At 43.0% G+C, this 13746-nt stretch overlaps 1 protein-coding gene across 1 annotated transcript; it reads right to left on the bottom strand.

Moving 5' to 3' along the window:
• Positions 1–3142: 3142 nt before the first annotated feature.
• TMEM70 (transmembrane protein 70) lies at positions 3143–9399 on the bottom strand. Its single transcript, XM_020812932.3, has 3 exons — positions 9086–9399; positions 7098–7209; positions 3143–3777 (listed from the first exon to the last, which is right to left on the bottom strand). Exons 1-3 carry the CDS (start codon positions 9281–9283, stop codon positions 3356–3358), a joined length of 732 nt encoding a protein of 243 aa, XP_020668591.2. The 5' UTR covers positions 9284–9399; the 3' UTR covers positions 3143–3355.
• Between the last annotated feature and the right edge of the window lie 4347 nt (positions 9400–13746).

Raw genomic sequence — 13746 nt, 5'->3', positions numbered from 1 at the left:
TGGTCTTCTGACCTCGCAGCATAGAGGCTTCTGCGCTTTAACCCACAGCGCCACCACGTCCCAGAACTGTATAGTTTACACCAGTATGGCACCAATCCACAACCAATGTTCTCAGGCTCTGAACTGTAGCAAATCTGTTACAATTCCAGTACCAGTAAAATAATTATGACTATGTCCAACTGCATAATTATTAGACATATTTATCTGGTTTCCTGGTGAGCTTAACAAAGTTACTTTGGGGATATTTTCTAGCTATCTTGGATGCAAAGTTCTGGGGGCTGTAGACCAAATAAGCTTTTCTAACCTCTGAGTCTGCTTACAGTTGCTTATTAAACACTTCACAGAAAGGGCTTCACTGTTTAAGGGACCATCAATGCCAGGGATCAGACAATGAGTCCCTCTAGTGGCTTATACATATAAGCAGAACCAACCAGGCTCCCTGCTGGGGCACACATTTTTATTTTAAACACTTTGGACTAAGAGTTTTTCAGGTACGACTCGAGTCCCATGCACTTAAATTCAGATTAAAAACTTGACTAGGCAACCTCCAACTGAAAGTAAAAGATTTTGTACACACTTTTCTGGTTGATGTCCTTTATCCGGAAGTCGGTTGGCGCAGCAACTTTTTATTTAAAGCAACCAAGAGCAGTAACAGAGCATTAGGTAGCTAGACAGTCCCAAATATTTGTCCACCTTGGCCTTTGGTAGTATAGCTACTCACTCCCCACTTCAAGGAAATAGTTTCTATTGTTCATCTGTAAAGGACGGTGAGTGCACCTCTAGGTTAGTCTTCAGGCTATTTGCACAGATGGAAACCAATTCTAGGGGCCTCCTATCTAACTAAGCAGGTGTAGTGTCTATGTAGGGCTGCTTCTGGATAGTGTTCAGAAACTTCAGTGCATCCAAAAGGCAGCAGCTAGATTGCTGACTAGGGATCAAGGGATCACACAACCCATTGCAGAAGCTCCACTGGCTGCTGATCCATTTCCAAGCACAATTCAAAGTAGGTTCTACCCTACAAAACTCTTTAAAATAAGCTTGGGTCCAAGCTATCTCAAGGACCACATGTCTTATTACAAGCCTGCTCAGGAATTAACATCATCAGGAGAGGCCTTTCTCTTGGTCCCACCTCCTTCACAGGTACGTTTGGTGGGGAGGTTTTCTCTGCTGCTGTTCCCAGACTTTGGAACTCCTTCCCACAGGAGGCCAGGCTAGTCCCATCTTTGCTATCCTTCCACAAGCAGGCAAAGACCTCTCTCTTCAGGTAAGCTTTCCCCCAGTGACTGGATGCCCCAGCAAGGATTTCAGATGGATTGTTGTGCCCTACAGCTTTGAATGTGCTTTTACCATTTCTTAGAGTGTTATTGTTTGATACTTTTAACCTACACTTACTGTTTTTAGCTTTAAATATTGCCTTTTAATGATGTAAGCCACCTTGGGTCCTTTTAAGGAGAAAGGCGAGATAAAAATAAATCTGCTGTAAATAAATCTTAAATAAATAAATCTGTTTTACTACTGGTCATGTGATCAGACATACAAGGAAGATGCACCTGAGCTGCTCATCAACTGGCCACAATTAGCTGCAGCAAGTTCACATAAACCTTACAGCATCACCAATAAGATTCTGGTCAATATGTTGCTGCCCCATTCATAACTGTCAACAATATGATGGCTCATGTTGGGTCAGACCAAAGGCCAAACCAGGCCAGCATTCTCTTCACAAAATGGCCAATGAGTTGCCTCTGGGAAGGCCATAAACAGGACAGCAATGTAACAGTATTTCCCCTCTTAATGGGGGAGTTCCCTAGCAATCACTATTCTGATAAACTGGGACCAGAGCTAGTAGCCTCATTCTGCTTGGATTTGTCTAATACTTTTAAAAACATCTTTGGAATACCTTACCACCGAAGACTCGACTGGCACCCTCACTGGGAATTTTAAAAACAACTTGAAGACTTGGTTCTTCCGGCAGGACTCCCCCCCCCCACCCTTTAGCTTCTTTTCCATTTTGGATCCTGTTTTCTTTATCGATTTTTGCTCTTTGATCAAAGTTATTTTAATGTTGTATCTATCGTTATACTCTGTAAGCCACCCAAAGTGGATTCCTGAATCTAGATGGGTGGGGTAAACATGGAACAAATAAATAAATAAATAAATTTAAAGCTGTCTGACTCAGTGGTGGCTTTCGTATTTCAGGCTAGATATATGAGCAGACCTTCACACCCCAAGGAGTCTGTCAACACTGCAACCCAGCCTGTATTAGGAAGCACAAGTCTCCCAGGGAAAAAGGGACTCCGAGCATGGTTAGATACCAAAGTCTGTATCCAGCTGCTAGTCCTAAACAGATCCAGCAAATCCACTGGATTTATTTAAGTGCTCAGCAATTGATTTGATGGGTCTACTACAGCTGGTATCAGAAACCAGATTTAGGTCATAGCAATGATTTCTTTTAAAAAATGATTTTAAAAAAATGGCTAGAATCCTGTTAGATATTAACAATCACACAAAAGACAAATTGCAGACATTCCCAAGGCTACTGACCAAGTGCTGTTCCCATGTCAGTCACATACCTAATCACATGCCTGGCATATGCCTGGCACTTTGTCACTTAACTACATGGTTAATCATCTTCTGTGATTCCTCTTGCACACACACAAGTATCCAACAGGATATCGCTCAGTAGTAACCCATCTAGAGTTTAAAAAAGAAAAGAAAATGTGGGGGAGAAAGTTTGGACCAAGGTGCTGCAGTAGCAGAACACCAGTTTTGGCAGGCAAAAAAAAAAGGGGGGGGGGAAGCATTACTGGCTAGCAACAATGAGGTCAACTTAAGTTCTACAGAAATAAATGGGATGCTAGGAGAGGTGTCACCCACATGTCCGATGTGCTTTCAAAACTGCCCTCTTAACATATGTGATCTAAATACCCAGTTTAAATGGCCTTAATCTCTCTTTGAGATTAAAAGCAATATTTAAACTAACTATAGTCCTGGAAAACCTTAAACATCACCCCATGTTTATGTAAATTCTTTTTGTATTGAACTTCATTTTTAATCAAGAACTCTTGGGACACTTTGGTATTCCTTTAAACAACAGAGGACTATTGCCTCCGATAAATCTACATGTCTACTCTTTTGCCAATAATTTTAGTCATAGTAATCAGTATTTAATAAGAAAAACAAACAGCAGTTAATAAGAAAAAATTGAATGAAGAAAGTAAAATACAACAGGACTTTTGAACCAGAATTTATAGTGGAATCCTGAATAATTAATATGTGTATATAACCTGCACATATATTGAATAAAACCACCAATATAGCACTTTAGAATCTATTTGTTTCCACTGGATGCTTTCAGTTATTCCTGGTCAAATGTGAATGGCCTGTCATAACCCATGAGATGATTATAGTCTTGTGGATATTCAAAAACCATAGGATTAACAAGCATCGACTTCGTGTTAGCATAAAATGAGGTGAACATTTTGCTAAGATCTGGAACCTTCACTTCCTTCTGATGGAAGACAGTCTTCTTTTCTGCCAAAATAATATTATAAGTAAAGGCTGTATAAGTGTCTGTTTCGGCCTTGTGGTATAACCTGATGACATATCCCTTAGTAAAGAAATGCAGCATAACTGGTGTTACAAATGTAAAGAATCCTATGCCACTGTAAAGGGCAATTTTCAAAGGAAGACTGTCAATATCAAATCCAGTTCCAAGGCTGATGTAGGTCATTATAGCAATATTTAACATGCTGGTAGAATAAGAGAAGAACTTCACTCCTGAAAAACAAAAAGAAATTAATATATAAGGTGAAATGTCTTTTAACGCAATGTACATTGCTATCATACAGTGGGGTCTCGACTTACGAACGACCCTACTTGCAAACAGTTCAATTTACGAACCCGCCCTATAGGGGAAATAAGGACTCAACATACGAACTTCCCTCGAGTTACGAACAGGAAAAAAGTGCCCCCTCCCTCCCCTTAGAGCAGTGGTGTCGAACTGTGGCCCTCCAGATGTTCTTGGCCTTCAACTCCCAGAAATCCTGGCCAGCAGAGGTGGTGGTGAAGGCTTCTGGGAGTTGAAGTCCAAGAACATCTGGAGGGCCACAGTTCGACACCACTGCCTTAGAGGCTTCTGGAGGGGGAAAAAAGTGTCAGAAACTTAAAAATAAATAAAAGAAAGTCACTTACCAGGCCTTGGTAGCCCCCAAACAGCAGGGAAAAAAGCAGGAAACAGCTAAAAGCCGACACCCAGAAGGCAGCCTGGCAGCCATTTTGTGATTCCCCCCCCCCGCTCCTGCACCCTCCTCTCCCCACCTATCAGCTGATCGGCTGGCTCTGAAGAAGCTTGGGGAGGCTTGCTCAGCACCTAAAAAGCCTGCCTGTGTGTCCTTGTGCTGAAAAAATCAGCACAACATGCTTTAAAACATGCTTTAAAATTGGCTTCGTTGAAAAAAAAAGATTTCTAAAGCGCTTTGCAAACTGTTCCCTTCCTTCCTCCTCCTTTCCTGAACCTAAGGGGAAAAAAAAGAAAAATATCCCCCTCTAGTGGCAGAAGGCAGAATAGCAGCTTCCCATTAGTTTCTATGGACGGAAAAGAGCAGATACAGATTAAATGGTTTTCAATGCATTCCTATGGGAAATGCAGATTCGACGTACGAACTTTTTGACCTACGAACCACCTTCCAATACAGATTAAGTTTGTAAGTCGAGACCCCACTGTATGTCTGAGTGAGGGCCTAATCACACCTGCCAAAAAAACCCTAGTCATATTGATGGTTTTCAAATTTCTGTTGTATCAATACATTTATTTTCGTGGTCATGTGGCATATATGCCAGCAGAAATATATACAGTGGTGCCTCGCTTAACGGGTGCCCCGTTTAACGAGGAATTCACTTAACGAAGAAGATTTTGCGATCGCTTTTGCGATCGCATAATGTTGTTTCCTATGGGGAAAAATCGCAAAGCGATTTTTCCCCATAGGCTCCATTTCCCCCAGCTGACTGGAGGGGCTTCTTCCGAATCTCCCGCCAGTCAGCTGGGGGAAAAAGTCGGCGGGCATTTGGCAGGAGGGGAAAGGAGCCTTCCTTTCTCCTCCTGGCCGATCACCGGCCAGAGAAGCCCCTGCACGCTCGGCAGGAGGGGAAAGGAGGCTTCTTTTCCCCTCCTGGACGATCGCGATCGCCGGCCAGAAGGGCGTTCGGCAGGAGGGGAAAGGAGCCTTCCTTTCCCCTCCTGGCCGATCGCCGGCACAGACGCCCCTGCGCGCTCGGCAGGAGGGGAAAGGAGGCTTCTTTTCCCCTCCTGGCCAATCGCGCTCGCCGGCCAGAAGGGCGTTCGGCAGGAGGGGAAAGGAGCCTTCCTTTCCCCTCCTGGCCGATCGCCGGCACAGACGCCCCTGCGCGCTCGGCAGGAGGGGAAAGGAGGCTTCTTTTCCCCTCCTGGCCGATCGCCGGCCGGTCAGCCGGCTGAAGAAGCAGGGGTGAGCTGGTGAGGAGGGCGTGGGAGCCTTCCCCCGCCCTCCTGCCCTAGCGCCGGCCCCATAATGGCTGCCATTATGAGGAAACATCGCTTTACGGTGAGTGTAGAAGCCATTGGAACGCATTAAACGATGTTTAATGCATTCCAATGGCATTTTCCTATCCGTATAGCGATGTTTTCTCATAGCGATGGTTAATCTGGAACGGATTAACGTCGCTATACGGGGCACCAGTGTACCAGCATAATTTTTTTTGCCATAGATTCATTTATTCCTATTTGAAATGTTATTGCTGGCTACACCATGGACTCAATTTAATTTCTCTCTGGTTTTCTGGGGCAGTGCTGCCCCTTACTTTAATTTTTTTAAAATATCCTAACTGATACATTGATACGAAGAAAGGGATTCCTTTTCAGGAACATTTGATGTGTGGTGCAATAGAGAGCTCCAAGCTTTAAAAAAGAGAGGATATGCCCCTTTCTTTACAGTGCCAAGCAGGAAATGTATGTGCTCCGGCCCCCATTCAAAAGCCCTTTGCACTGCTAGCAGAAACAATATTGCTCAGGAGACAGAAACATGCTGATTCGTTGATAAATAGTTTTTTTTAAAAAAAGGTTACAAGCACAGTAGACATCAAGTTGCAACAGCACCTGGAAACCTGAGCCCGAGGGGAAAATGAACTGGAAATAAACAGCTGTCAGGGAAAATGAATCAGTGTTTGCCTTGCATCTTGTGCTTGGGAAATTATGAAATGATGTTAAAAACCACTGTATCGGTATAACTAAGGTTCTTTTGCCAGGTGTGATTGGCTCAGGCTCTAATTCAAGAAGCCCTTCAATTAGGCTGCAATTCTATACTCATACATCAGGGGAAAGTGCCATTAAATTCAGTGGCCAACATTCTATTTCTTTCTTCCATGTAGATTAGCACCATCATGGAAGTCATAGCAGTTAACTGAGGCTAATTAATTAATGTGACCATAATGTGACCAGATACACAACCAGAAGGATGCCAATTAGTTTCAATCAGCTGCCACAACTTCCATGATTATGCTACAATGTGCACAAAAACTAGTGTGATTTTGGGTAATGGGAATTATTTCTAAATAGGTTTATACAGGACTGCAACATTAAGCTGGAAACATAAAGAAACCTACTATGGATAAAACCTCTTAAAACATTAAGGCTTCAGAGCACACAAGGTAAACACGAATATGACTATAATATGAGAGTTCAGAAGATAGCCTATTTGACACAGACCTTTTCCTGTATTTAACCCTCCTGCACTAGGATGGGACATTTTAATTTTCCATAGTCACATTTTGTTACAGAATGCTTAGAGGCAATAAGCCCACTGCACAGCAGTAAACAATGTCTCCAGATTTGATCTGTTTGTCACATAAAGAGTTTTAGTTTCTATAAACAAAATAAACCACCAAACCAAAACTGGGACAAAAATGTCCCCAAATCTGTTGATTTTGGCTTTTGGGGTTCTTTAAAAATACTAGCCACTGAGACAGAAACCCACATCCCATGCCATTTTTAGGCATTTGACATTTGTTAAATATAATTATTCAAAGCCAAAGTATTTTTAACAAGCATAATTCAAGCAGCCTACCTGCTACTGCCTTTGCTAAATTTCCACGGTAAATTAATCTTCCATATTCAGAATCTTTATGGCTGGATGATGTGCTGAAACAGCAAAGTGACTCCACATGGCCAAATGGCATCTATGAAGTAAAAACCACAGCCAGCAAAGACATACCAATATTATGACCAATAGTTTCGTAGGGTTTTATACAGACACACTCACCATTCAGAGAACTTAAATGAATAATAGGACAAGACTACACAGTAGTTGTGATTGACAATTAATGCATTCATTAGAGCTTTTCATTTACAGGTTGGTTATGTTCATATTCTACTTTTGTTCCAATGACCTTAAGGCAGAAAAGACACCTTTCTTCTTTGCCACTTTATCATCACAACAAAATGAGGAAGTCAAGATGAGGGTAGATTATTGGCCCATGGTCGGCTAGTGGGATTCATGACTCAGCCAGGATCAGAACCAAGTCCCAGTAAAACACACTAACCATAAGACAACACTGCCTTTTTGACATAATGTGATATTATTAATTTCCAAAATACAACGAAAATAAACTATGCACCCTAACAGAAAACACAGTCTGTGGACTGGTTCACCCTCAGAAATCTACCAAGCCACTATATCTTTCTCTGCAGTGTACTCACTGTTCTACTTTATGTTGAATTTTGAATTATTAACCATGTTTATTATGTTATGATTTTTGTCTTTTCTTTGCGTTGTAAACCACCCAGAGTGGCCTTTGGTCAGATGGGCAGTATAGAAATGAAACAAAGAAACAAATCAACAAATCAATTGTTCAAAAAAACCTCCAGTTTATGAATGTGGAATATTATGCTTCTGTACCCACGATTCAAAAAGTCAGGAAATAGCCCAATATTGCTGCAAAATATCATGCTCACTTTGCCAGCAAAAAAAAAAAAAAGGATGCTAAGCTTTACATAGCAAAGGGCAGCGTGGATGTTAATAACACCAATGGCAGCAGTCAAGATGGTCTACAGAAAACCCTCTTCTGCTGACTACTTTACTATTCACACTTGTTGAAAAACAGCACTGACAATTGCTTTGTGTTTGGGTGAGAAGTGGTTAACTGATGTGTACTGGACACATTAGCAAGTAAAACTGTTCTCACTAAAACACAAAAAGGGTAAACCAGGGCAGGCATTTTTTAAAGGCTCTTAAGACCAGCTCTTTGCTTCATTTTTCCCTTCCACTAGGAAGAGGGCTATTGGAGGGTGTGCTCTTATGGTACATTATCATGCTTTGGCTCTTTGATTTGTGTGGCAGAGATTTCCCCCCCCCCTCGCATTTGTCTGCAATTCTGCAAGGAGCCCTGTCCTAGCGTCTATGACCAAACAAGCACTCCTATGATCATATGCAAAATCACATACTGGCCAAAGCCTCCTTGCTTAACATAGTAAATTGTACTAGAATTATGTGTTATCAAGTTACCTCCAGCATCTGGTGACCCCATGAATGAGTGGCTCTCCTGTCCCCACCAGCCCTGCTCAGCTTTTACACCCTCAAGCCTGTGGTATCCTTTAGGCAAGTTTAGGGAGTCAATGTATCTCATGTTTGGTCTTCCTCTTTTCCTGCTGCCTTCCACCTTTCCTAGCGTTATTGTCTTTTCCAGAGAAGCCTTTGTTTTCATTGTAGTTCAGGCTTGATCTGATCTAGGACCCATTTGTTTGGTTTTTCTAACATTCCAAGATATCCACAAAGCTCTCCTCCAGCACATTTCCAACTAATTAAACTTTCTCCTAGAACCGGCCCGCTGAACCAATGGGGATTTGGTGAGGCAACCCCCTCCGTTCAGTTTCATTGATTCAAATAGGCCTACTCTCGTTGTGACTTGCTTTAGCATTACAGGCCTATTTGAATCAATGGAACTTGGTACAGATGACTCCTGAAATCCCCACTAAGAAGTCTAGGCAGTTCTTCCTGCTCTCCCGTAATTCACCCGGGGGGGGGGCGAGAAGGGAGCGCGCCCTAAGCCGCAGCACCTGCTTGTTCTCCACCATCCAAGGAAGGGATCCAGCGCTCCCGCGCCAAGCGACTGCCGGCCGGGGCCTGCGCCGGGAAGCCGCCGAAGGCTGGCTCGACTCCGGGGGGGCTGCCGAGAGCCTCTGCCATCTTCCAGAGACCCAACGCCACGGCCTTAAGCCGAGCGCACGAGAGCCCAGCCCGGCCAGCTGCAACATCGCTCGCGCCCCTCGGTCTCCCGTGTGACGCCCCCTCCTGCTTAGGACGGACAGACGGACGACCGCGCAAAGCCGACTTCCCTTGCCGGGGCCGCCGCCCCCTCCTCCCTTCCCTCCCCTTCCGGCGGAGTTTCCCCGCTATAGCGGGACGGGCGGCGGCTAGAGCGTCGTTTCTGTTCCCCTGCTACGAAGGGCTCCCGTGGGCGGTGCTTCCTCAAAACAAACACACCACTAGCCCGTGCTTATTCACGAGAAACTATTGAGCCTTTATTTTACAGACGACCGTGGAACAAAAGAGCTTACACAGGCTACGAGCCTAAATTTAAGCGCCCTAGAGAGCCCAATAAGAATCCCAAGTCCCAATATGTCAAGTACTGTATTATGTTTAGGTTTTGCTTCTCTACCACAGTGGGTTCAAAGCCGCCGCGACAATAGGAAATAAACGACGTCGTTTGCAAATAGAGCTTTATTTGCCAAGCGAGTAAAAGCTGCAATGCTTGTTTTCTGCAGTATTGCGTTAGGAATTTATAGTTTGGTAGATAGCAGTATATATGAGAGCTGATGGACTGAATCGGAAGGAGTACCTTCTGCTGGGACACTAGCTGTTCTCCACCACAGGTAGTGTAGTTCACACATGAAGTGTTACAAGGCATAAGGGGAACGAATGTCAAAATGATTGTGACTGTGGTGGTCTGGCTTACTTTGGAGTAGAGTGATACATATTAGTGAATATTATAAAACAGCAGTTTTCCTGAGAGGAGTTTGCTCATAAGGGTTTGGAGCACAAATTCTGGGCTTCCAGATGGCGTTGATTTATAATCCCGATCAGCCCAAACTTGCATAGCTAATACTGTGAGAGATGGAGGTGGCTGCAATTAAAAAAATGGAGGGCCACAGGGTGCCTATCCCTTTGCTGAGACATAGCATAGCCTTCCTTGCAGCACAGATGAATTTATCATAGGTGGCCTAAAATTTAATTGGAAAGAGATGATGAAATGCCAATTCGTCACCTGTACTTCTAGAAAATACTTCAAGCAGCATTGCACTCTTGGGCTCTATGACAACTAAGGATACTGTAAGAGCCAAATGGGCGTGGCCTGTATATGCTTCTTCTAACAAAAATCATTTTAGACCTTTGGAACTGAAATCCAAAATCCTTTCTCCCCCTTTTCTTTTAAGGACAGCACATGAAGACAAGGGGTGGCACATGAAATCGCCCTTGTTCAGAACCATAGTGTGTGGGATGTACATAACATCCATTTAGTTGTATCCCAAATCATCATATAAATCTAGCAGATCTGTGGTATGTTTGAAGTGAATCATGTTCCTGCCCTGTTGACATTTTACAGATTACTTACCTAGCAGCAAACCTCTGCAATACACAGTATATCACAGTCATGTGTCTGGCAGAACTGATGCAGTTGGTATTGATAAGCCTGTTATGTGAATAGTAGTTATGATTAGCTTTGGCCCTGACAAGGGCCCTTTTTGTTATTTATGACCCCTTCCAGGTCATTATCAAAGAACAGCCTCATGTTGGTGTTTCTGGAGTGAAAGGATCAACCAACAGGTGATCAGGGCTGCCTGAATATGTTCACATTCTAGATCAAAATTTAAGAGGTTTTCTACATACATTCTTCAGCTACCATACCACCCCTCTCAAACTAAAATCAAGGAGTCCCCCCCCCCAGAATATCGTAAATCTTGAAGAAATAGCAGAGAATACCAGGATAGTAATGTAGAAAACCTCTTAAAATTTCAGGAAAATCTAACCCCTAGGCATACAGAGAACTGAGTTATTTGGAAATGACTTCATAGGCTACTGATTGGAGTTGGCAAAACCAAGGTAAGCCTAAATGGGATGTTCACATAGACACAGTCCTTCACAACTATGTTGGTGTGTACTCTGTACCCCTCATGGTACTCTGCACCATGGAAGATTGCATGGTGTTGTCCATTATTGGGCGAAAATAATCTGATACACCAATTGTACTATAGTGATTCTGACAAGAACAAAGAAAAAACTCTGCAGGGTGTACATACAAAAAAACCTACAAAAATTTGGGGGAGGAAAAAACAAAGTTGTGTGGTCCTTACACATTACAAAGGCAAGGACAGGTGATGCCTTCATTGGACCACTAAATATTAAACAAATAGGCAGCTTTCGACCTAAAAGATTCCTCATTAGGCTGTGCACCAACATATGGTGGATAATGTGAGCAAATCCTTCGTTGTTGCCTTCCCCAAGTCAAGCTTCAGGGTATCTCAATATTCTGATATACTGCAGTCTTGTTTCCTAGAGCACTTACATATGCATAATTTATCCATGGGATGTGTATAAGCAAACATTACTTTGAAAGTCATCAAATTATAAAACAGACATGGGTGATGTCCCACCATTAGACATTCCCACTCTGGCCCATCCTTTCCCTCTCCCGAAACAAAATCTTTCATGGAAGCTTTCCACTGCTCAGAATTAACAAAGGAGCCATTTCTTAGGTCTGAGCAGGCAAAATACCACTGGAATATATTTGTATGTCTATGATAACAATGCCATGCAGCCCTTAGAGGCTTCCCAAGTAGCAATGTAGTCCTTGATAGGAAAAGCTTTTCACTTGGAGCTCTGCTCCTGTGAATCCACTTTTGGCTAAAAGTTATATCAGTAAAGCAAATGTAAGCATTTTTTTTACTTCCCAGAGATGATGGGAAGCTATGAAGCTTCAGGTTTTTCTGAATTAAGATTGGACCCAGTTCCGTACTGTGCATCTCAGGAGAGGTACCAGTGAAAATCAAGTGGGACATGACAGGGTTAGATACCATGCCATCAATGTGGTCTCGAGGAAAGTTGCATGGTCCAGAGCACCACAAGGAGGGACAATTAAACCATCCCCGAGTACTTTGTATCTAGAACACACCGGATGCAGAATCAACAACACATAATTTTTAAATTTTATATTTGGTGGCGTCTAAAGATCTGAGCCAAAGCAAACTTTTTCTCCAAACTGTTGAAATGGGGTCTAAATGGAATTGTGGTCAGTCAGCAAACAACCCCAGTGACACAGCAAAAGTGTAATTCACCAGGAATAGATAGACTAAACATTCAAATGTCTGGTCAGCCATGAAGCTTACTTGGGTGTCTTTACATCTCTGGCTGAAGTTTCCAAACACTTGGACTATCTTGTAGTAATCCAATGAATGAGTGCAGCTGGTGTGCCAGCTTTTACTGTGCAAAGGCATTCCTGGCCACCACTGAGACCTATGCATCCAAAGCTCAGGGTTGAATCCAGTATACCCAAGCTACAGACCTTATTGTTTCAGGGGCAGTGTAACCCCACCCAGTACAGGCTGGATCCCTATCTTAACTTGCCGTGTGACTGACCAGGAGCACCTCTATCCTGTCTAGATGTAAGTTTCAATTAGTTAGCCCTCACCCTATCTATTACTGACAAAAAGTACTGGTCTAGGCAAAGAACAGCATCCCTGTAATCAGATGGGAAGGAGAGAGCTGAAGGACACTGAACCCCAAAACTCTGAACAACCTCTTCCTGTGGTTTCATATAGATGTTGAATAACAGGCAGAACTGAACCCTGAAGGACATCACAGGGCAATGGCCAAGGTGTCAAACAGGATTCCCCCAATGCCCGCTTCTTAGTTTGGCCATTGAGGATAGATCGGAACCGCGGTAAAACAGTACCTCTAAGACCTATCCCAGAAAGGTGCCTCAGAAGGACACCATGGTTGATGGTATTGGAAGCTGCTTCGTGGTCCAGGAGATGGAAGATAAAGCCATTCATGGGAAGACAGAACCATACATAATATTCTGAACACAAAAAGACTGGAAGGATAAAAGCATTAAAATGGGATTAATTCACAAATGCCTGAATTTACCTACAATCACAGCAGGCTTCACTGGGTCTTTCCAAAAAGAAGTGCCCCAAAAAGCACTGGTTCCCAAACTTTGGAACTCAAATAGTTCTTATAAAATCCTTTAGAAAGTTGATCAATTTGTATTTGGCCCTCCTCTTTTCCTGCTCCCTTCTATCCTTCCCAGCATTGTTTTTTCCAGTGAATCTTGCCTTCTCATGATGTGCCTAAAGTAGGAAAGCTTCAGTTTTGTGATTTTTGCCTCCAGAGGTTTTCTGTAGGGCCCACTTACTTATTTTTCTAGCAGTCCGGGGTATCCGCAAAGCTCTCCTTCAGCACCATATTTTAAAAGATTTTTCCTATCAGCCTCTTTGCTGTCCAGCTTTCACACATGTGCATTGATTGTAACTGGGAATACAATAGTATGGATAGTTTTGATCTCCAGTGACACATCCTTAAACTTGATTATTTTTTCTAATGGTTAATATTCTTTCTAAGCTATGAAATCTAAATGTTCTCGTTTTCTCAAGCCACAAACTGAGAATAAAACAGAATAGAGCCCAGAACTCTGTATGAGTATAATATGTACAGGATTAAA

The sequence above is a fragment of the Pogona vitticeps genome, chromosome 4, assembly GCF_051106095.1.
Source record: "Pogona vitticeps strain Pit_001003342236 chromosome 4, PviZW2.1, whole genome shotgun sequence".
Classification (NCBI taxonomy): Eukaryota; Metazoa; Chordata; class Lepidosauria; order Squamata; family Agamidae; genus Pogona; species Pogona vitticeps.
Note: the sequence above shows the minus strand (reverse complement) of the source record. Positions and strands in the feature narration are given on the sequence as shown.

What these genes read in the sequence shown, in the direction of transcription:
- TMEM70 (XM_020812932.3), bottom strand. Translation starts at nt 9,283, where the DNA reads ATGTTGCAGCTGGCCGGGCTGGGCTCTCGTGCGCTCGGCTTAAGGCCG. An exon ending in GGATGGTGGAGAACAAGCAG is followed by an intron (nt 7,210 to 9,085) that starts GTGCTGCGGCTT and finishes TTTACTTCATAG; the next exon opens with ATGCCATTTGGCCATGTGGA. An exon ending in TTTAGCAAAGGCAGTAGCAG is followed by an intron (nt 3,778 to 7,097) that starts GTAGGCTGCTTG and finishes TTTGTTTTTCAG; the next exon opens with GAGTGAAGTTCTTCTCTTAT.